The sequence below is a fragment of the Lampetra fluviatilis genome, chromosome 2, assembly GCF_964198595.1.
Source record: "Lampetra fluviatilis chromosome 2, kcLamFluv1.1, whole genome shotgun sequence".
NCBI lineage: Eukaryota > Metazoa > Chordata > Hyperoartia > Petromyzontiformes > Petromyzontidae > Lampetra > Lampetra fluviatilis.
Genome location: NC_136276.1, coordinates 975,537 through 1,000,286, shown reverse-complemented (window position 1 = coordinate 1,000,286; position 24,750 = coordinate 975,537). Strand labels below are relative to the sequence as shown.

Genomic DNA, 24,750 nt, shown 5'->3' with positions numbered 1-24,750 from the left:
GACCGCCAGGGTGCACACAGTGTGGTGTGCGGGGCTACTTTGACAGCAGAGGCCACACAGGAAATACTGTCCGTATAGTGCTATACTGTCCTGTACTGTACTTCTATGCTCGCGCGTATTTGCTCCCTTCTTCTTCTGACCGTCGTGAAGTATGGCCAAAGACTAAAGATCCCCCGTACAGCCTTAACAGACTGTTGGGGCAAGTGCTGTTAGCGATCACCTATGAAGGCCGGCACGGCACACGATGGGGTGGTGCGGGCAGCACCCCCTGCAGCCTTTGTCTTCCCGGCACATGCGTTTACACATTGACCGACGTACTCATTTAAGGCCGAGTTGACCTAGGGGAGGCACGGATAATCGCCACTGCAGCGCAGAGCAGCGCAGCAGTTCGCTAACCGCTGCGCCACCGCTCCACTCCATCGACGCGCACGCCACTCACCTGCAGCTCCGCTCTCCGCATCACTCGGAGCCGCCTCTTCGCATCCAAATCTTCTACTCCGGAGACGAGCCCTCGTCACTCCCATCACCGACAGACACTCACACTCACACCCCTACGCCCACACACACACTGACACATACACACTCACTCACACTGATAGAGACACGCAGCGGCAGTGGCACCAGCAACCCCATCCATCCCTCCTCGCCTCCCACCCCACTCGCTCCCTCTCTCTCTCCTCTCACACTCTCTCCCCCCCACTCCTCCTTCCTATGCAGATTACTGGAGGAAGGGCAGTTTCCGATGCTGACTCCCACCTCCTGACGATTAGATGCGGCAATTGTTTTCTCGTATCGTTATTGCCGTATCGTGTGCGCGCTCTTTGTGCGGCTTTTTTCGTTTAACCGGTTTCGACATTCTGGATCTCATCAGCAGAGCCGGGCTTGTTAAACACAGGCTACTGACAGGAGCCACGTTCGCTCCGCCGTTTATATAATCAGCCTGAACGTAATCTGCAAATGTACATGTGTAGCCTCACTGTCTTGTATCCACTGCTGGATGAGGACCCCCACGCCGTGCGTGCGCGCAGGAGGGGTTTTCATGACAAGGACCATACAAGTACAGTACAATATCGGGTGCCGCTGCACTGCCCTCTGCGACTAAAACAGCCCGAACGCGAGCCCGGCTCAAGGCTCCTTGCGAGATGTAACGAGATGCGACGAGATCATCGGGTGCATTGTGGGTGACGAGATCACCAAAACTTCTACTATAATCTACGCATGGCGACTCATGTCGATTCTTACACAGCGCGTGTTTTCCGATGCATTGATGACGAGACGTAACAATCTATATTCACTAATTCTTCAACACATTCACAATAACTCTGCCTGATAATGAAATATATAAAATAGGCGACGTTTCGGGCGACGGCCCTTCTCCATCTCGCAATGCGCTCTTGTACTGTATTATGCTGCCCCCCGATTTAGCACGGTTGGCTACGTACGGCGCGGAAGAAGTTCAACATACCCTCACCCGCACGAAGCGTGCGGTGTTGATGATCATCATCACAGTAGCTGCGGCCGGGCTGAGTGTTCAATGAGATGTGAGGAGGCCAATCAGGGAGACGTTGCTACAGGTGAGCCTCGATGCGACACAATGGTGTGCGTGCAGCCTCATCCAAACCAATCGGAATGCTGCACACCCTTGTGCGTTATTAAAGCTCTTTGTTTCCTGGCGGCGCACTCATAGTTCCAGCTGCGACGGGCTTCATTGTGACGCACACATCTGATAAAGGAGAATGTTGTGGGCGGGGAGGACTCGGGTGAGCGAGCAGGTAACATCGGTAGAAGGGAAGGGGTTGAGGTAGGGATGGGACAGGTGTCGGAGACGCCACCACCACGCTGGGTATCCCACCTCGGGGGGGGTGGAGACACCTGGGACAGTGCTCACCTGACCGTCTGTAGACTGTACAAGCGTGCACACAACTACAGGGGCATGCCAGGCGCAGTAGGCGCAGTAAATCATCACCGCTCTTAAGACGGAGGGTGTAGTGGCTTTCTACCCACCCTCCTCCGCAGTCGATGTGCATACAAATTAAATATGTTACAGCCCTTTGTCAATCCACTGCTGGGTGAAGGCCTCCTCCTGCCGAGCCAAGTTGTTTGACCAACGTTCACCAAACGTGATCGAGCTATGTGTGTATACACGTGCCACGTCATTATACCGCATATGGCTGCGAGGTCACCACGAGATGGAAGTCCACCTGCCGATTCTGTATATACATGTGCGGACCTCTGAGTGTGTTGCTTCCTCGTATGTTTGTATATTTCTTTCATATCCAGATACTTCGGTTTCATTCCACATGCCCAACGCTCACCGATGGTTCACGCACTACACTATGAACCCGCCACCTGGGGTTGATTCCCAGCCACCGCTAACATCAGGAGGGAGTGATTATCTAAATTAATCCTGGGTGCATTCCTCCGCACCAAGCCGCATTAGCCAGTGTGGTAAAGTATGGTTAAATACCCCCACGACCGACACGGTATGGGGAGGTGGATTGACAAAGCGCTGGCGGTGCTTCGTGATCGTTGATGGGGGTGTGCGCAAGTGAGCAGAGACACCTGAGCACGTGGGCACACACGGGCATGGTGAGCGCGAGAACGCTTGCGCAATGCTGTATTGGTCATATTGGTATCCACGTTTACTGTATTCATACAGGAGACCCTAACGTGGTCCAAACGAGGTCAGGGTTCCAATTCGCCAAATTCAAAATTCACATCGCCGATTACTCAATTTGAAACTCTACACGGAAACCATCGCCCCCAATCGGTTACCTGGTTGAAGAAAATAACCTTAAAACTATCGGGTGGAGAACGAAACAGTGAACTCTATCCAAATTCAAAACGTTTTACATTTCTATCCCAAAATGTTTGGGAGGGAACAACGTGAAAATTAGTGTTTCAGCTTTTTGTAGTTATTCAACGTTACCGCTCTCCCAAAACATCGTTCGAATTTACATCAGGAACTCAGTGACAATTGTCGATGAGTATTGCACAGAGAGAACTTGGGGCATGTCAGAATCAGGCACGTGGCCGTGTGGGTGGGTAGGAGGGGTGGTGTAAAGCCTATACAAGTGTCAATTTAGTCATTATTGTAATAACTATTCGCAGCCACTCGTCAATTCACTGCTTAATAAAGACCTCCGAATGATCTACAGTATGTTGAACTTCTTTCACGCCGTACATAGCCAACCGTGCTAATCAGGGGCGCGGAGGTGCGTGTGTGTCAGTTCTGGGTGTTTGACCATACTTCACCCGTGCCGGCTGGTGAACGGTGGGCGGTGTGAAACGTGGGAGATGTCGAGGGCGAGGTTGGTTCAGATGTCGCTCGCCACTCGCGCTCACCGTGGAATCAAACTCGGGTCACTGGGTTCATAGCGCACCGATAATGACAATCACCTGCACCGAATGCGTACACGCATTACATCAATAATTAACTACAAAGAATAAAATACAAACTAATGAGTTAGCCGTGAACCTCGTAGCATGCAAGAGAATATCAAAAAGAGCGTGCCACGGTGTGCATTTGTGCACGTATATGTCGGTGTTGCGTGAATGTGTGTGCGGTGGAGTGGGAAGCGGTAGTGTAGTGGTTAGTGCACTGGGCAAAGTGCAGCAGTCCTGGGGCTCCCCGAGGTTGACTCGATCTTAAATGAGAACTGTACCGAGTGCGGTGCGCAAACATCAGCGCTGGGGAGACAAAGACGGCCGGGCACGGCGCTGGCCGAGTTGCCTACATGGGGTCCGATATGCGTGCGGGAATAACATCAACGGCAATTGGTATGCGATCTTGTCCATTGCCTCCCCTGGGTTATCCCAGCCGTACTTAAACGGTGCGCGACGCACATCGGCAGCACCGGGGCCACAGGTGTTCGGGCGTGGGGCTGTCGCTCATCGTCCTCTCGTGCCAATAGGCGCTCGCAAACAGCTGCTCTGCACCAACAGTCATTGAGCGGAGGTCTCCGCGGTGCAGTGTTTTGTGCGTGCTCAGTGCACGACTTGCAGCAGCAGCAGCAGCGGCGGCGGCAGCAGCGGCGGCGTGGTGACGCAAGCGGCTGCTGCGAGGCGCAGCGCCAGCAATGCGGTGCACGTGAGCGCGGCGTGGTGACGACGACGACGTCCTGAAGACGCCGCAGAGAACAATAGCGGCCACGGAGACAATGCGCACGACGCTTGAACATCTGCCGACGCATCATGCGCTCTTTACGAATATCCCCGACAAAAACATGGAACCTTTCCGACCCTGGCTTAGTTGCACATTTGTAATTTTAGCCCGGCCACACGCGCATTGTACATGCCCGTGTCCTCTCTGCCTGTAGCCGGCAGATACACGATACACGGCGCTACACGGATGCGCTCGGCTCATTTCTGGCACGGAAACCCGGGATATAAATAGAGCCACTTGGTTACGAGTCCATCTGTTAATTAGAGGATATTTCTTCAACAAAGCGCTGGCTGCGCGGCTGACACTCGTGCACTAAGTCAAGACGTTTAATGAATAATCAGTTACATAATCGAGATTTATAGCACATTTCTGAACTAGTTAGTAAAAAAAGGCGACGTTTTGTCCAATGGCCCTTCTTCATAACAGAGACAAGGGGGCAATGCCTGAAACGTCGTCTAATATGAATACTGTCTCTGTGTTCCTCTTTAGGGCAGTGTTATTGACGACTGTGTTGAGGTTTTGTTATTGGTGCCTGTCTATCATGGCCAATACCCAGTCTCAAAAGTATTTTGGCTTAACTCGTAAACTCACAAGGGAGGTAAAGAACAAAAGAGTCTGGCTGAATTCGGTTCGTTTACCTAAATTTTTGTACCCTGAGAATTCCATGACGGGACGGCAGCCAAGAGGTCAGACCCCAATGTTTGGGAGGGCACGACCTCCCCATGACGGTAAACACCGCGCGTGAGACGTTTGCCGGGCAGAGGGGGCGACGAGACGGCAGCTGCGCCGCGCTGCAGGCGCACGGCAGCGGTGCCAGCACGTGCGCAGGCCTCGTGCGCGGTGTCTCCCGCAGCCCGAGGCGCGTCCCCCGGACCCTGAGAACATTCGCCACGTTGTCCTGCGCCGCGTGTGCACGCACGCGTGCGAACGCTCGGCGATTCGTTATCAGAGAAACCCCTCCGACTGCAGACCCCCACCCCTACCCCCCAGAAAACCCCCGCACATTCCCTTCACTCTGCCCATCAGCAGATGTCTGCGGGGGGGGGGGGCAATCCATGCATCGTTTGCCAATTCGAATGGGAGAAATATTGGTAAATATAACGGAAGGGTTGGAGTGCGTCAGTGCACAAAAGCCCGCGGTCAAAGGTCGCCCGTGCTTTGCTGCACCGCGCCCCAAGCCACCCAATGTCCGCGTGCTGCGACGGAGCGGGGTTCGTCGCGAGCGGGTGAAGGTGCCACAGTCAGTGGCGAGCGAGCGAGCGAGTCAGAGAGCCAACCGCGTCTATTTCTGCACGAGCCTCGAATCAAGTGGCTGACTGGGGCCGAGACGCGGAAGTTTAAGGGGTGAGGGGGGGGAGCGCGTGTCCACGTCACAGTGGCCCGCGGCTCGGAGGCCGCGGCAGTGATGGATAAGCGCCGTGACCCCCGTGCGCCTCTCTGCCGGGCGGATATCACAAACAGGCGGCGTCTCTGCTGTGATCGGCTGACCCCGGCGGGCGAGTGAATGGATCTCTGTGCAGTTTTGACGCGCGCGTGCGGACACGTGCACGCGCGGCGTATCCGCTGCCCTTCGACGCCCGGTCTCGTCATAGGAACGTGTGTACTGGGTTCGAGCGCGTGCGTGGTGCGTATGTGTGTGCATGTTGACCCAAAAAGTCTGTTAAGGCTATGGGTGGGGGTGGATCTTTGTCTTTGTGCATTCCTATCGTGTGGCGTCATGTCATGTGCGCTGTTGTTTGTTTGTTTGCGCGCGTGCCTTTATTTGACCGTGGCGTCATTTGTGTTTGTGTCCCATTGCTTTGAAGTGAATGCGAGCTCGGGGTACGGTCCCCTGCTCTGTGGACGAATGATAAATGTGGGTGATGTGTGTGTGTGTCCGTGTAGCAAAGACAATGAGCGTGGCGTAGCGGGTTCGCGCGCTGCGCTACGAGCCCGCGACCCGAGTTCAGTTCAATTCCCGCTAACGGCCACCAACACCAGTGACGATTATCTGAACCGGTCCTGGGCCTCCCCTAGGTCGAATCAGCCTCAAATGAGTACCTGGTGCGGTGTGTAAACATCGCCACTGGAGAGACACAGGCTGCCGGGCGTGGTGCTGGTCACCCACCCCTCGTGTGCCGTGCCGGCCTTCATAGGTGCTACTCGCTCACAGTACTTGCCCAAACACTCTGTTAAGGCTACACGGGGGATCTTTGTCTGTGTGTGTGCGGCGCACGTGTGTGTGTGCGTGTGTTCCCCTGACCCACGTGCTTGCCCACGCTTGTTATTCCGGGTATTTTTTGTCAACAAAATGCACACGGCCGTGGCAAGTTGCCATGGCTAATTTGAGGCATCAATTCGAAAAGAAAAGCTAAACAAAAAAAATTAAACTAAGTACTAAGCAGATTGATGGCACCAATGGAAAGTGTTTGTGCACTCAACGTAAAATAGAGTTTGTAGACTTTGTGTGTTGTTTTCAGCATTCACTGCTGCGGATTGTCATTGGCGCTGTATGATGACAAGTGGTGTGCCAAATAATGATCAAGATGCATAGCATAATACGTATGTATGTGGAACTTCTTTCGCACCGTACGTAGCCAACCGTGCTTATCGGAGGTGCCGGGAAGAACAACAAACCCAACACAAAAACAGTTCTAAAAATACAATTACAAAAAATCATCATAAAGTGATACAAAGTCTGTAAGCCGAACAAATCAAACTCTGTTTGCCCTTGATTGTGCCAAATATTTACCAATTATTATGTAATTGAATCATCTGGATGTCTGTGTTGTTAACTCACACATGAAGGGGGAAAAGTACAAATATAAATAAATCGCCGCTTGCTAAGCATTCTATTGATTATTATTTTTATTTAACACAACTGCACACCCACGTTTCCAGCAGAAACTCCAAATAAGCCTTGAGGCCATCGGGGCTCATCTCCTGGTTGCAGGCAGTGTGGTAATTCCACATTCCTATGGCAGGGGCGAGTCTGTCCATAGTGGCACTCATTTAATGTTGGATGTAAAACGAGGAAATCAAACGTCATCAGTTAGGTGTCAACATTTCCCAATGGAATTACGTATAAGCTGGCAACAACCCATCAAGACAGCGAATACTTCACTTTTCAATATGTCCCACATTCTTCACAACCACAATCCCATTTAACATTTTTGAATGAACAGGGAATTTTTATTTTGTTCATCAAATATCACTGAACGGAAATTGATGACGTTGACCCGTGAACAGGAAGCGCAGGAAACGAGGATGGTTAACCCGCAGGTCACTCCTCGTTCATGTTGGGAAAATGTGGCACAGCGATGGTTTAGTCAGAGCCGGCGTTGTCTGCAGGCAGAGTGGGTGATGCTCCCCCACCCTCTCCCCCCACCGCCTTCACCCAACTTGGTTCGGCTCACGCCTCGCAATAATCTACTCAATGTCAGCAAATGTGATGGCGGTTTGGAATAGTGTAATCGAACATTACGGCATTTTTGTTTTACAAACATGCCGACAGGAGGGCCGCGACATCCCGTGAAAGGGACGCAATAGCGGCGCTTTTCACACCACGATGTCTCTGCTTAACGCATCATCACAAATCTCCCGCGGTCTCCTTGATGTTCATCTCGAGAGCATCACTCCCAGTCCCAACCCCCCCCCCCCTCTGGTTCTGTCAGGAGGCCAGACAGAGACCGACGCGTGTGTGTGTGCTGGGAAATGTGTTTGTGTATTTTTACGGGGTTTTTTTCTCTTCAATCTGTGCATGAGGTAATGTTTTGCAGCAATTGGGCACACAGAGGGGTCCCATGTATCCCACGAGCAGTGCATCGCCCTGACTAAAACAAACGTACATCTCTCGGGAATTTTCCACGGAACATCGTCCATTCTACCGCTATACTCAACCGTGCTACATTTCCCCACGTCTTCAAAACAATATGCCGCACTGTGTGTATTAATGCCGTATATCAAATCGCTTTCACAGTCGAGGGCTAAGTGTTTAACAAGTACGTAATTCTCAAAACTATTTCACCGGAGTTGGCCGCGCGACGCTCAAGGGGCTCAGCCCGAGTCAGGCCCAGAGGCGGCGTGACCGAGATCCAATCCGGATTTGAGCCACCTGCGATTAAACCGGGCTCTCAACTTGTGGCGAGTTCATTGCTCTCGTCTTGGAACACATTGTCTACCAAAAGAAGAAAAATAAACCCCACCATTGAATTAGGTTATTCGTTAAATTAAACTTATTTCAACGGTTAGAGTTGTGAGGAATAGTATATTTGCTATTCAACGAGAACACCATTTGCAGGGAGGGCATCCACAGGTGTGGATAAGGAGTCGACCGGCATGACTTGAGAATAAGCCGGTAACCCTTCTTGAGTCATCTCCATCACACGTGGTGCACGACTGCTAAGGATTAGAATATGTCTCATAACACTGGGAAAGTCGCCTGCATCGCAGCTTCCCCCCAACTAAACGAATCACCGCCGTGCGCGTGCAGCCTCATCTCGCTCTCAACTCGGCGTCCCGTCCCACAATAGGCACTTCCTGCTGTCATCATTAGCATTAATAATTATTATGAAATTACGGCAACGTTCAACGGAGATGTAGATTTTTCAAAAACAAATAAATAAATGTCTGCCCACAATCACTTTAATTTGGGTCGGGCGCGGTGCTCCGTGCGCTATAAGCCGATTAGACCTTAGTCACGGATCGTTAGTGCGTCCACAGTGCGGGTGGGGTAAGAGGCGTTCTCTCGCTCGGGCCTGTGAACGATGTCCCTCGCCGCATGACTGCCTCCTGAGAAGTTTGCCAAGGGGAGCCAGGCGGGCTCTTATCGAGGACGTTCATCGACTCGGCCCCCTCGCCGAGCTGCTGAAGGAAGAAACAAAACCGGGACCCAAAACAATTCCCCAGATAGCTCGCACAGCTAAGTATGCAGTGAGGCCGAAATAAAAACGTGTTGAACGCAGTTCAGTGTTTCAATGTAACAGCTGTAGAGTGAAGCTTCTTTTTTTTACAAAGCCATCAAAGAAAGAATGCGATTAAAGCGGAACATAAAATATTGACAAAACAATAAAAGGGAGGGGAAGGAACGGGTCGCGTGTATATTTTCGGCACGCTGCCACACTCTGCGCAGCATCGCGGGGGGCCCAGGAACTCACCCGAAAATAGAGGGGGTGGGGGGGGGAGAGAAAAGAACCCATTGATTGCCGAGAACGGCACTCACTGCATAGAAACAAAACGATGGGGGTAAAGAGTGGAGCTCTCAAGATCGAAGGGGGGCCCTGTTGTTCTCTGGCCATCCAGTAGGTGATGTCATCGCGACAGAGTGCAAGAGGGCGCAGGACAGGGAGAGAAAGAGCCCTTGACAATAAGCGAACGCTTATGCAAAGAAGTGGTGAAGAACCGCGTGGCTCTGTAACGGAGTGTAATAAAACGTGACTACAGCAGAGGCAGGGGCATACTGGAATACTTCAAATCCCCACAGTGCTTTTTTCATTTCCACGTAAAATTATTAGCATATTTACAGCATTCTCCCGCTGTAATCTTCAGAGAATGAGCACTGGAAAATAAAGCGCTCAGGTATTCATCCTGCCTTTACCCACCTGCCAACTCCGTTGCTGCTCTGGCTGAGTTGTGATGCCTTGCACTCTCCTAACGTGGCGATGTGTCTGCAGATGACTCGGCAACATTGCCGGTCTGCTCTGCATTATTTCTTCCTCTGACGACTCCGAGTCCGTGCCTGGTGGCCTTTCAGTTGGATTCAGCTCCGGGTTTGCAGTTGAGGATGCGAGCGCTGGATTGATTTGACGGCACGGTTCGTGATGATGTCATGTTCGTGGCTGGCTCTGAAGGACGCTCCACGGAACGGGCTCTTTGTGTGCGGTGTGAACGCTGCGGCTCACCCCGAGACCAACTGAAGCTACAGGAGGGCCTCCAATAACCCTTGAGGCCGAGCACTTTGACCCACAAATTCCTCCCATGTTTTTGTAAGGACACTAACCTTAACATTGCTGCAAATTATTAAACAAACCGTTATTATTCGAACCAGTATCGAATGGTCAGGATTTGGGATCTTATTCTTTGTGAGTTGGTGCTGTTTGGGAAAAATGTGAGCCTGTCCTGGTGTTCATGGACAAGTGTCGCAATTAGCTACTCAATGATGACCTGGTTTATCGATTAAAATAATGTTTCATACTCATGACGCATGTATAGAATTGTGCGTGTGTGATGATGTATTATATAAAACATACATTGAACGTAATGGTATGGTTATGTTACACTTGGGGTGAATGGAGCGAACTAAACTGTACAAACAAGACAGAATAAATGAGGAACAATTCAAAACAATATGGTAAAAACTAAACTAAAAGAGGATGGATTCTTAACTCAGACTGCGACAATTCATCAACTCACTTGGATGAGACCTTGAAACATAATTTAAATACAGCCGTACATTTTAACCTCATAGTTTTAATGACCCCTAGTTGACATTTGACATTCAATTGCACGTGCTCATCATGATGGTGATCTACTACACACCAATAGTAGACTTCCAAGAGTAGTCTATCAAATACATTGATCGATTGTTTCATAAAAAAAAGAGTCCTTTAAAAATGGTGAAACGCCTGGCACCAATCCTCGAAAACGCAGGGCAGCTCACCACCGCTCCCTCCCACCGTCACCCCAAAAGGCCCATCGGAGTGCATTAGCTTCTTACAATATTAATGCACGGCCAATAGTTAGTTCACTGCTGGATGAAGGCCTCCACACACGGCGGGCCAGTCACGGGGGGGGGGGGTAATAACTTCGCCACAATGGTCAGTACGCGTTTAGTAGAGATGGTGGTGGTAGGGGAGCCACGGCCGATTCAGATATCACTCGTCACTGATGCTAGCCGGGGCCGGGAATCAAACTCAGCTCGGTCAGTTTCACAGACAATGCGTGCATTACCAACGCATGATGTCTTGTAATAGTTATCTATTTTTGTGTTTGAACATCGAAACATGTTGACACATTTTTTGGATCACCACGTTGGTTAGTTGGTGAGGGTTGGTTAACGAAAGGCACAGGGCCGGTTCATACATCACTCGCCATTCAATGTGAGACGTAGCCTTGAGTCTAAGTAAAATCGCCAGGTTAACGAAACTACAGTGCCTCCGCTGCCCCACTGATCGTGTTTAATGTACCATGTTTGTCTTCAAAATAAGGTCTATTTCGTTATTTGATTATGATAATCATTATTAAAAACACATTGCTTTCGCACGAGTAATCGCATCATATAGTTCAAAAGATCACTGCGTGTCAGACGAGTGGATATTACAGAGATGAATCAAGACTCAATGGAGGCGAGGAGGACATCGTGGGTTTGTGAGTAAAGGACATTCTGTGTGTGTGTGTGCGTCTCTGACAATCACACGCAGGAGTGCATGTGCGTAGCGGGCACTCGGCCTGGCATCTCAAGGCCACGCGACCGCCCTCTCCATAATCTGCCTCTTCTCCATCTGTGTCCATTGAAACAAATAATAATAACGCAGCCAGACAGCAGGCATGTGCTAACGATCCCTGCCATTGTCCCGTCATGGAGCTGTTCCGTTTCGAATTAAGCGAGGAATGCATCTAATACAATCAACCTCTTTCTTCAAACAATAAGCGCTTCTAAACAGCTTTATTAGTAATCGGGGCCAAGCATACATGCCATTTGCCTCACTTCGGCAGTAATCTATTCAACAACTTAACGGATTAGGCTCACCACTAATGCTTGATCAGTTTGTTTCAAAGCCATCAGAGCCGAGCTGTCTCTCTCTCCCTCTCTCGCTCTCTTTAATTGGCTTTCCTTCGCCCCGAGATGCGGCTGTTTATAGCGCCAGCGATTGTTTATCTGGAACTCGAATCTCCCCGTCTGCGCGTGGTTCAGGTCCGTGCGAGCAAACAAGAATTAAGGACAAGAGTGCGGTTTAATGGCCATGTTGTTACATGTTCATTCTGGGTTTAAAGGCCAGAGGTCACTGACCTGGCCGACTCAAGCAAACGCTCAGAAAATAATTGGTTAACAACCGAGCACCGCTAATGGCCAGTTATCAGCATAACAGTGGGGACGCCACTCACAACAAATCGGCAAACGCACAAATGAAATGCGTAAATACATGAGCGGGGAGAAGGCCGTCCCATCTGCGTGCCGAGCGCTTTGCTCCGAGGTCAAGATAGCTTCCTTGCAGATGAAAAGATCTTCTGACAATAGGTGACGTGTTAAACGCCTCCGTTCACGCGTCGCCTTCGCTCAAGGAGGATCCACTGCGTTGAAGTTGAAGTGGTTTATTATTGAACTGATCATTTCTCTTTGATGCATGTTTACATTACAACGACGTAAGTGAGCGAGATTGGACGTTTGTTACCGCGCACTCTCACAGGTCCAGTCAGTCAGGGACGTGCGATGAATATGCACTTATTCCAATTAAGCTAAATTTAGGGTGTGCGGGGCTTCGATGTTGGGTTTGGCGTAACTAACCGAAGGGTCTGTGAAGCACCACTCACTTTACCAGATGAACGTGCGGCATTCTGCCCTGCCACGTAAACATACAATTAGGCTTTAGTTCCGCAGCATATGGAGCTCCGTGAGCCATGTTTTCCAGCAATATCTGTTGAAACAGGCAAAACTCTGAACCCCGTTTTGTGGTTTTTGGAGTCACATCAGCAGCCACATGTTCTGCTGTTGAATCAAACCGAAATTATTGTTCAGATATTCTACCAATGATGACTGAGTGCAAATATATAACACAGCCAGTATGCAAATACGCACTTTGTGGCAGTGGGGCATTTAATGACTGTACTTCTGCATTTATAAGAATAAAACAGACAGCAGGAGGCATACAAATTACTGTTTATCGGAAGGTTATTAAAGCCCTAAATCACGACCCCGCGCCCGCCCCACTTGTCTGTCTGATGCGTTTGATGCGATCAAATTAAAACGCCGCTGTCTGACGTATCGGGGGGGGGGGGGTAACAGTTGCAGCTGATAGGCCCGGTGCGTTTTTAATTGTTCGGTGTGAAAATGCGCCGAGAGTCAAATAAAACCGCCGCTCTGCGGGCATCAGAAGCCGAGCTCGCGGTGTCCGCCTGGATTTACTCGCAGTGTCTGTGTATGCCCACAGGACTGACCATCACGGTAATTAAACCTCCATCCAGCGGAGAGAAACGGCCACTGCGGGGATATGCCACGCACAAAGGGGAGAAAGGATGTGCAAAGCCGGGGCCAGACCCCTCCTCCACCGACGATACCCACGAGAGCGAGACCCCTCCTCGCTGACACCCATCCCTGTTCTCCCGCACGGCTTCCCCTTCGCAGCTTATCGCTCCCTTCCTCCGACACCCCCCCCCCTCTTGTTCCCTGCTTTGCATCTCGGGTCGGAGGAGCACAGATGTCGGCAGGCGCCCGACAACAGCCGCCGCCGCCTTTTATCCGAGGGCGGCGCTGCGCACTCGCCAACAGCCGGCCACGACAATCGACTCATCAACGAAATGAGGCCCCATTGTCCTGCGACTCGGGGGGATGTCCCCCTCCCCCGCTCATCCCCGCACCCTTCCCCCTACTCCACACGTCCACACCGTTTGTTGGGCCCTGCTTGGCCCTGCCATGACTAAGTGGGTTTGTTTGTCTGTCGATTATATGGACCGGCCACAGATACATTCTGCTCTTCCTCGCCCCCCCCCACGCTCCTCGCCCCACACCAATACAAAAGCAGGGCTTGGCAGTGCCAGCTGTGGCTGGCAGAGACGACCCAGAGGTACAGATGGGCGAGGCGGCGGGGTGGAAAGGACACGCGGCGACAGTGGAAAACGAATTTAATAAAAAAAAATGCATTCACGTAACACACAAATGTGTTACGATGTTAATGTGTACGTGCATACTGTGTAAAGTTATGTTTAAGTTGGCTACAGGACTAATATATGCGATATTGATACATTCACGTATATATTATAACGAAAACGTAAGATCTAAATTATAAGGAAGTGCTTTTTTAGTGCTGTATAAGTACCCATCAAAGGAAATGTCACCACATGCATGAAATCGTGTGGTGACATTGTGGTGATTTTTATTCAAACCACTTTACTACGGCGCGTTCACCTGGAGCCTGGAGAGTCGGGGGAGCTAAATGTAATTTGTATTTTAGCGATGACACAAACCTCCTTGCCCACTTGGTTCATTACGGAGACGATACACAGTCAGAGCTGAGCTGCTGTTATCGACGACAAGGGGGCTTGGAGTCATCTCGTCGTATTTAAAATAACAATCCAAATGTGTGTTTGTTTCCCTTTCGACGTTCCTCCGTTTTGCTGAAAACCCCGAATCCATCGGCACACTCGCACACGACGCGACACCTCGATCGGATTGGCTGCGTCGGGTGGTAGAGGCGAACGTTAAAAATGTACATGATGACTGCATGACGATCTAACATTCTAACCTAACAGAAACGAATCATGAATCATACCGGCGGTCAAGGCCCACGTATAAATGTAAGTCATTATTGACGGTGCAGCGGTTCAAACTATATTTGGAACAAATATACTTCAGTTCATGCTTATGACTAGAAAAATCCAAAAGCAACCTGTCACATGTTGCTTTCATTCTCAGGCTATATGCAAAAATGTAATTTCCATCGTGAGTGAACCAATTAATTCAACTGCAGTGGAGTGTGATGCAAAGGCCAATGAACAACGAGCAAAGGCCGCTTGCTACCTGTCACTTCGATAACATTATAACACAAATCATTAAACTCAATATATGGAACAAAGACAAAGATCATCTGGATAGCTTTAACAGATTGTTGGGACAAGTGCTGTTAGCGAGCACCTATGAAAACCGACACGGCGCACAAGAGAGTGGGTGGCCAGCACCACGCCCGTCCGCCTTTGTATCCCCAAGTTTTGATATTTCACACTTCACCAGATACTCATTTTAGACTGAGCGGGAAGTCGGTTTCGTAGCGCAGTGTCCTAACCACTGGGCCGCCGCTCCCCGTGAAAGAAAATGTTTGACACGCATACATCATTAACACAAGCGGTGGCGAAAGGAAAAAGAGACGTAATGGAGAACAGCAGCGCGATTGAGAGGAGTGATTGACGCGCGACGGTGTGTGGCTTTCTGGCTGCCCGTGCTGCTGCTGCTGCTACTGCTGCTGCTGCTACTGCTGCTGTTGCTACTGCTGCTACTGCTGCTGCTGCTACTGCTGCTGCTGCTACTGCTGCTACTGCTGCTGCTACTGCTGCTACTGCTACTGCTGCTACTGCTGCTGTTGCTACTGCTGCTACTGCTGCTACTGCTGCTACTGCTGCTGCTGCTACTGCTGCTGTTGCTGCTGCTGCTACTGCTGCTGCTGCTACTGCTGCTACTGCTGCTGCTACTGCTGCTACTGCTGCTACTGTTGCTGTTGCTACTGCTGCTACTGCTGCTGTTGCTGCTACTGCTGCTGCTACTGCTGCTGTTGCTACTGCTGCTGCTACTGCTGCTACTGCTGCTGCTACTGCTGCTGCTACTGCTGCTGTTGCTACTGCTGCTACTGCTGCTGCTACTGCTGCTGTTGCTGCTGCTGCTACTGCTGCTGCTGCTACTGCTGCTACTGCTGCTGCTACTGCTGCTACTGCTGCTGCTGATGCTGCTGATGCTGCTGCTACTACTGCTGCTGCTGCTACTGCTGATGCTGCTGATGCTGCTGCTACTGCTTCTACTGCTGCTGCTGATGCTGCTGATGCTGCTGCTACTACTGCTGCTGCTGCTACTGCTGATGCTGCTACTGCTGATGCTGCTGATGCTGCTGCTACTACTGCTACTGCTGCTGATGCTGCTGCTGCTGCTGCTGCTACTGCTGCTACTGCTGCTGATGCTACTGCTGATGCTGCTGCTACACTGCTGCTGCTGCTACTGCTGCAGGGTGAACTGGAACTCGCTGGCGAGCGAGACAAAGACGAGGCAGCGTCGCTGTTCCCCAGAGCCACACGATGACCCCGCGACGATGACAACGACGGCGATGATGGTGATGAGGAGAAGCACAAGACGGACGGTGATACACGAACGCTCCGCACGAACAATGGTCCATCGAACACTTCTCTCCAAACAAGATCTTTAACCGAAGGTATTTATAGGAGCCACCAGAGAAGCCCGGTTCCACATACGTTTAAAAGCAATAAACATCGTGAAGCGTTTCACGAAAACAGCAGTTGGATAATTACCTGGAAATTCGCTCACCCGCACTGCTCAATGCATTTGGGAGGAGTGGATTTGTACAAATGCACCTCCTCCGTCATCCATCAGTGGATGGACCGAAGGATGCACGTTATTATTATAATTAATATTTTACAGCTGTGCACTTATCACCAACAGAGCCCAAAACGAATAGCCCTTTTCATTACATCTATAAAGTACAGTACAAGCAGGCTCCAATAAGTGCCCTTTAATGCGTTTAAAATGAAACACGTGGAGAGGGGCCACGGACCCTGGCCGGGCCCACAGAGTGGGGTTTTACCCCCCCCCCCTCGTGCCTCCTCCTCCTCGTCCCCTCCACGCACTCTTGTTACCCCTCCCTCCGTCTTCCACCCCGCACCATGCCTCTCTTCAACTTGGCAGCGCGGCATTATTTATTTATATGCCAAGCTGTCGCTGACCCCGCTCTTTGTCTGGCACACTACGAACGTTTGTTTTACCTTTGCACAGTGCTAACCTTTTTAATCTAATTGGCTGCTTTCTTCTTTTTTCGTAGTTTATTCATAATGCGAGTTATAATGTCATTACAAAGGGGTTACTCATCATCATCACCGTCATTCATCAGCTGTTTTTTTATCGCAGTATCTGGATGCGAAGGCCTCTCGGCTTGCTAACGCCACTGCCCAAGAGTGAGGCCCAAGAGTGAGGTCCACGAGTGAGGCCCAAGAGTGAGGCCCAGGAGTGAGGTCCACGAGTAAGATCAAAGCGTGAGACCAAAAACTGCTTTCCAATTTGGCAAGCCGCACATGCTGCGTCGATATACAAATAAGAAGCGCCAGGATTCCTCTCATTCTAGAAATTCCTGGGTTTTCCACCATAACTCTTTTTAAATTGCATTTCGGCGAGTTATATTTATAATGGGTTTTTTTTGTTTCGTAAACGACCCAATATTTATTTCAACAGTAGGCCGATAAAATACAGCTGCCACCTGCCATTGTGCTGCCGCAATAGAATGGCACGTCCTATTTTAATCTCAAACGCAACTCGAAATTCCAGCCGGCTGCAGTGATGGCCACATTGTGCCTCAGAGCACCCCTCGTGCCCTGCGGCGCCGCCCAGCCAAGACGCGGCCGAGACCAAGCGGGGGCCAGCATCGCTCAACGGAGGCCCCGAGTGACACACAGAGTTACCGTACATCCGCTTGCTGACCTGTCCCGGGAATATCTGCCTGGAGTTTTCGGCTTGTACTTTTTTTAAAATCATGGCTCGTCTCTGGCTCCGAGCATGGTCACAGATGCGCTCAAGATTCCCATGAGCCAAGCCTGAACCAAACCATGGTTGCGCTGCTCATGCTCCATTGAAAGCAATTAAATTAACTATTTAAAAAAAATCTATTTTACCAGGTAAGGGCCACTGAGCTATATAGCTCTTTTTCAGAAGCGATCTGGCCACAAATGATAGCTCAACGAAGTCGCTTCTCAAGTGGAAATTTATAGCAGCCAAATACTCTCAACGCATGTTTCTAAATGTGGAGAGAAAAAACGGAGGATCTGGAGAAAAATCCACGTGACCAATGGGGAGAACATGCAAACTCCAAAAATACAGCAGCAGGCGTCAGGGTCGGGATCGAACCCACGACCTCCTGTACACCAGGCGAGGTAGTTAACATCTCATAGCCACCGTGATGATAATGAGAAAGAGAGACACGCAAACTCCAAATATACAGCAGTAGGCGTCAGGGTCGAGATCGAACCCACGACCTCCTGTACACCAGGCGAGGTAGTCAACATCTCGTCGCCACCGTGGTGATGATGAGAGAGAGAGACACGCAGACTCCAAATATACAGCAAGCGTCAGGGTCGGGATCGAACCCACGACCTCCTGTACACCAGGCGAGGTAGTCAACATCTCGTCGCCACCGTGGCGCCCAAGCGGCTCAAGCCTGAGCTGGGCCACATTCGAGGCCAGGCCAGAGCCGAGCCGTGACCATGAACGTGACCTCGAGTGTTGTCCCAGCTGCGAGTGCGGTTTTCTTCAGGCGCTCCAGCTTCCTTGCACAGAAAACAAAAAGTACTCCATACAAAAGTGGAATTGGCTGTGACTAAATCGCCCTAAGTGTGCCCGATCACGTCAGATTTTGGAAGCTAAGCCAACTTGAGCGTGGTTATTACTTTAGGAGTTGTAGGTTTGTCCTGCAAGGTAGCCAGGAGATGGCAGTATAGCAACAGGCGCTTTAATCCATCTGTGCAGAGCTTTGAGCGTTACTCCCTGATAAGCATGATGGGTTTGCTCTGGGTTCTCTGATATTCTTCCACATGCAAAATACTCACGCATGGAATTGGCCAAACATGCAGATGCAAGACCCTCCTGGAAGAGTCTTTAGATTCAGTGAGTGTTAATGAACGACGTTATTAACAATAGTATTATTCAGAGCTAAACATTAAAAAAACGATCATCTTGAAATAAGAACTCAGAGACTCCTTGAGGCATTCATATGTAAATAAATAACTCTTAAAATAGCACGAGTAGTGCAGTGGGAATTTATTTCACATGGCAAATCATGGCTTCTGTTGGCCTGGTTGTATCAAGACTTAGACAAAGATGGAGGTGGGATTAAATTCAGCACGAGACTGAGGTAGAGACACCACAATAAGGGCACAGAGACTGAGACTGAAAGAGCGAGGAGGGGAACCGTCAAGGCACGACTCCGGTACCACAGTCGGAGTCCCCAGCTGAGACATGGCTATTACCGTACTGGTGCTGCCATGTTCACTTACTCACGTCTCTGCCCCAGCACTGCCCTGGGCTACTGCATTCATTACGTTAACTACAGCCACTCGACAACAACATCAGCTGCCGAGCCGAGGCCATGAGCGATGCGTCGGCGCTTGTAACGCCCTCCGCCGGCGTGCACGGCGCCCTGGAGCTGTGCGCCTGAGCGACCCGCGATGGTGGTGGCTGTTTATTTAGGAACACGCGCGCAATTACTGTGCCATGTATTTGTTTTCTGCTGAATTCGGTGAAAAAATAAATCTATTCTGACTTTAATTTAAGAAAATGAAGCACGGGGCAGGGCCAGTATGTTTTTAGGATGGAATTTTAAGCGTAAGCAAGCCGTCGCTCAGCAAATTGTTTTCCAATGTTGTAACCCCTGGCAGAGAGGTATTTATAAAATTCTAAATGCATAAAGATTGGGCTTCAAAATAAGCCAAACAAATTTGAGCCTGTGCAATACTTGTGGAATGTTTCATTATACACAGAGCTGTATTTAATATCGCCCACCACGACAAGTGAAAAGTTATCCTCTGTTGTGCAGGCTGGAGATTGTGACAACTAACACGACGCAGGATGTAACGACAAAGATAAGTGTGTCAATTCTGGGCCAATCCCATGTGCCATCGTACAGTTCCAAGAAGGGAACGTCCATTGTTCTGTAGCTCTATGCCGATAGCACGGCCGCAATTAAATTGGTGAAAAAAGTAAAAACACAAAAAGGAAGCATGACGTTTGTAAGACTCCTTTTTTTAAGCAGAGTGGCCCAGCGTGCTTCGTAACCGTCGATATTAGCACAAGGAGCACAGGTGCGGCACATATTGCGTATCCGACAAAACTGTTGCAAATTCGCTAATGCGCCGCACAGACGGTGTGCGATTTCTCTTCTGCTACAATCCGGGTCCATTCCCAAATCCCAATGCCACACTTGGCCGAGCGGGTGAATGACAAGCGTGATGCCCCCAACTCCGTCTGTCCGAATCCACACCCACGACCCTCCTCCCCCACGGAGCCCCCCTCCTCGACAGGCCCCCATCCCTCCTCACTCCTGCCCAACCCCGGCGCCCTACCGCCACCCACGTGGTCTACGCCGGCACCCGCCCCCACGTCTGCCAACCTTGAACGGCCGCTCGGAGCGTCCTTCACGGCGCGGCTCCAACTCGCCTCTCGGCAAGATCAGCGGCGCGTCAAACAAGCCACCCCACGTGATGTCCTCCACTGCTTCACTACCTCCCCCCCACCCCCCCACCGCACAGCGCTGGGCTGCAGCTCTGTTATCGCTGGAGCAGCGGAGGGAGGGTTGCGCGTGCTGAATGTGTACAACATGTTTCGTCTCACTTACATGCCCCCTTCACTCGCAGCCTCCCACCGGTTGGTCACTCCCCATCGCAAGGCTCTGGTTTCTCCGCGCATTAACAGTGCCGCATTGCATTGCAAGCTGCTCGATTGGCCAACCTTCTTCTACCGATCATCATCAGACGTGATTCATCCACTGCTGGATGGAGGTCGGATGGAGGTCTCCCCAAGCAGACCCCGCCTCTCACGATCCCTACCTTTACAGATGAGCTATTGCTATTTAATGACGTGAAAGAAATTATTTGGAATATTTATATATATATATTTTAAATACACTTACCATTGCTCATTGCGCATTTATTTAAATCAATGCACTTCCAACGTAATTCCAAATTCACCTGCACCATGTCCTTCTAAAACATTTTAATATTTCACTCAAACCTCATGGGGCCATCGAATTTTCATCAAAATCCCGGACACCAAGCACCTGCCTGTTGGACTAAATTACATTCTCACCTTAACTGCTTGCACAGTTTGACGGTGTATATAACACCTACGGTATACATAAATAATACGCAAACAGAATTGTGGATTACTCTAATAGCAAACATGCTTAGCATCAAACCCTGCAGGCAGTGTGTCTTGACAGATGGGGCAATTATCTATGAGAAAACTGTCAATTGTGTGCACAATCATTCATTCCTGATTATGAGTAACAGCGCCGAATCTTCTAAATCGAGGTGATCGTTTTTGCCGGGTTTGCTGAAAATGCCCGTGCTCTCCATGCTTATCCAGCAATGCAATCGAGTCGGTGGACACGAAGAGCTGATAGAGAATGCACGATTACGTGGCAGAAACACAAAGCTGGGGCATATTAAAGCACAGAGATATGAAAGAGGCCAATTGCTTGAAGGCATTAAAAATATCAGCAACAGAAAGAGGAAATTAGAATTTTAAAAAACACGTAGTTTTGTAAATTGTATGATAGCCATTTCATCATTGCATTGCAAATACCACCAAGTTAAGATTTCGGGAAAGCGATATTTAAATGATGGCACAAACACATTTTTGGGGCCCTCGTGCGATGAAAAAGCAATTAGCGGCTGCAATGGAGCCTAATGTTTGCGCTGTGGAGTGCGGCGATGTGGTGGCGGTTCAGAATTCAAGGGCATCGCGTGCACGCGCGCGCGTGCGTGCGAGTGTGCACGCGCGCGTACACACACGCACGTGCACACTCGCTCGCACGCACGCGGTCAGCACGCTGCACTATGAACACGGTCGACCTGAGTTTGATTCACGCTCACGGCCAACATCGGTGACAAATTTATCTACCGGTCCCGAGCTTCCCCTAGGTTGGCTCAGCGACAAACGAGTACATGGTGTGGTGTGTAAACATAAGCACTGGGGAGACAAAGGCGGCCGGGCGTGGTGCTGGCAACACCGCCCCCATCGTGTGCCGTGCCATCCTTCGTAGGTTGCTCGCTAACAGCACTTGTCTCAGTAGCCTGTTGAGGCTACGCGGGGGCTCTTTGTCTTTGTGTGTGCACACGCGTTGCCTTTGTGACCCCCGATGTTGCACGCGCACGCGGTCTCCCAATCAGCACGCTCCCCTCCCTCCCGCATGACCACGTGCGCCATGGCAACACGATCAGCAGCTCTACCGCGATTGGTCCACACTGGCCTGCAGACAACACAGGCAGGTTTTTTTTTATATCATAATAATTATTTTTATAATCACTGTCAAATTGCTATTATTACTGGTGTGTTATTATTATAGTAATTATTATTCCAGAATGATTGTCTGTTGCTGACAATTTAATTTTGCACCCATTGTATTTTTGTTTGCGTTAATTGTATTGTTACAATTGTGTGTACATTTTCCAGCCTCCTACCTATTTATTCATATTCCAATATTTGCGTGCGTGCGTGCTTTATCTATGTATGTATGTATGATTGCAGGGCATCTCCAGCCATTTCATTCAAGTTCAGAATGCGGGGGAGTTCATTTGCTCGCCCATTCCCGCACGTCTCCGCTCACGCCGCCGTGCAGGGGCCGCACGTGGTGGCTTCCCGTGATCCAACTACACTCGCCTCTTTCTGGCGAGATTCCCGTGATCCAACTACACTCGCCTCTTTCTGGCGAGCGTTTCACTTCGTTTTGTTCGTTGTTTTGGTGAGCGGGAGGATTGGGAAGGGCGGTGGAATCCCGTCAGCGCCGACACTCGTCACACGCGCCACCAACAAACAAATTCCGCCTGACGTGGAACGCGTTAATCCCCGTGAAGATCTCACATGGAGCTCAAATGTGGTGCCAGGTGCCACAGCCCCTGCCAACGCCACGGTACCAGCTCTCTCACTTGTGGCGTGGTCGTCGTTGTGTGGTCCACACCTCTCCACAGTTGCACAGCCCGTGAGCTCGCGCACTGGCCGGCCGACGACGGCCCTGCGCTTCCGACCGCACGCCAACGCTGGCTCGACGCGGGCTATGAATGGCAAGTGGTGGAACGACGGTGTTGTGAAGTGAAGATGTGTCCTGCCCTAACCCGATTGACTCTTCTTAACCGGATGGATCCGACGATGTTCTTTGATCCATGTGTGACTCTGTTTCTCAGTGCCATTCTCGATTTTTGTTTTAAATATAATTTCAACTTGGAGCGCGCGACACAGTATTCGCTCGCTCTGGAAGAGAGAGAAGATGCGCAAGGAACCACAAACACGCAGGCACCAAAGACAGCCAAGCAGTGAGCTGGCACCAACGATTGTCCAAGCCTCGTGGTCCTCTATCTATTAAGGTGCCATGGGCCAATTAATGAGTGTTTATATGCGAGAGGAAATCGGAGCACCCGGATAAAAACCCACGTGGGTGAAGGGGGCTACACTCGATCCCACACAGATGGAACAGATGGAGTTTAGTCTGCACTTTGCTGTACTGTCCTCTCGTATCAAGCCACGGTATGGAACTTCGACACCCAAGGAAAGGGAGTTTCATAATATTTGTGCGATCCACCAACCCTCACCTCCACGGTGCTGGCTTGCAGCTGCGCACCTCCAGAAAATGTTTCTCTACGCACTTTTGTCAAGAAAGTGACTCCTTTCTGGCAAAAATCTGCCACTGAGGGATGCAGATAATGTGACAAGACCTTCATCCAGCAGTGGACAGATCACGGCTGATGGTTATGATGATAATGATGATAAAACTCACGAAACATTAAATCGTGTGTGTTAGAATAAATGTTTATGGAATGTTTTTGGTTGTGATGTTGTACGGAATGGGTTCACGTGACCCGTGCAGCCGCTCGTGTTACGCTGAGTTCACTGCAAAGTTCATGAACCGACAATTCTTCAAATCGCCGAGGGGGGGATGGGGTATAAGGGCATCGGGTGACTTGTTCCACCCCTAACCCACAGTGAAAAGAGAAAACCTGAAAAGCAACAACAAAATTCGACTTCCATGCGCGGTTTAAGCACGGAGGGAATTGTGTGTGCGTACTCTACACCTGGCGGCCACTCACACCGCCTGGCTCACCTGGCGGCCACTGCCTTACCTGGCTCCTGGGCAGCAACCCTTTCTTGACCACCGACTTGACAAAATCCATGTCTTTGCACTTCCCAGCCGCCGGCACGGTCATTCCACGCACGCTAATCTGAGTGCAAACAAAAGCACACGGCGCATCAATACTCACGCGAGGGTGGCGACGCGGAGCGCGTGCCAACATGCGAGTCACGTGACAACTTTATTCCTTGGCTGCGTGAGTAAAAATAAAATGGTTATCGAGAAAAATGCTCACCGAGTCTCAGGACCGAAGGTTTCTGCTTGGGTGTTTGTAATTTAACTGTTTTGTGTTTGAGGTTTTTTTTGCAAGTTGGAATAAAATATTATTGGTGGAGAAAGCCGCACACATTGAGGGGTTAACAATGAAAGTCTGCACAGAGAAGCCTGCGTCGTCTTGTGGTGACTCCTGCGCAGCTGTTTGGTCTCGCGCACACATCACCACGCCTCTCGTTACCGCGTGACCTTCCAACCATCCTTGCAGGTTGCCGGATTACAGGAATGCATAACGATCACCACCACCACCACCACACCCAGTCAATGAACATTGGTGCATGAGACGTGTAAAAGTGACATGGCAGGAGTTCATGATGAAAACAGCTCCCAAGTGCCATCAAGAGCGTGCTGTGAGCCCTTGAAGTGATGGGAGACCCTCCCTATCTATAGCTCAACACGTAATGGTTTAAAGGTTGTGTTTCATTCATGTTTTATTTTAAATTTGTATCGTTATCAGTTGCTTGTGCATTCCAGCGATGATGCAATTACTTGTGATCACATCCCTTCCTATTGACCTCT

General features: G+C 50.3%; 1 protein-coding gene across 1 annotated transcript in view; it reads right to left on the bottom strand.

The window, feature by feature from the left end:
- The window catches only part of NCKAP5 (NCK associated protein 5), a 232,192-nt gene that overhangs the window by 186,498 nt on the left and 20,944 nt on the right, over positions 1-24,750 (bottom strand). Inside the window, exon 6 of the mRNA XM_078876191.1 lies at positions 23,951-24,049. Within this exon, the coding sequence (XP_078732317.1) occupies positions 23,951-24,049 (99 nt within the window). The remainder of the gene's footprint in view (positions 1-23,950; positions 24,050-24,750) is intronic.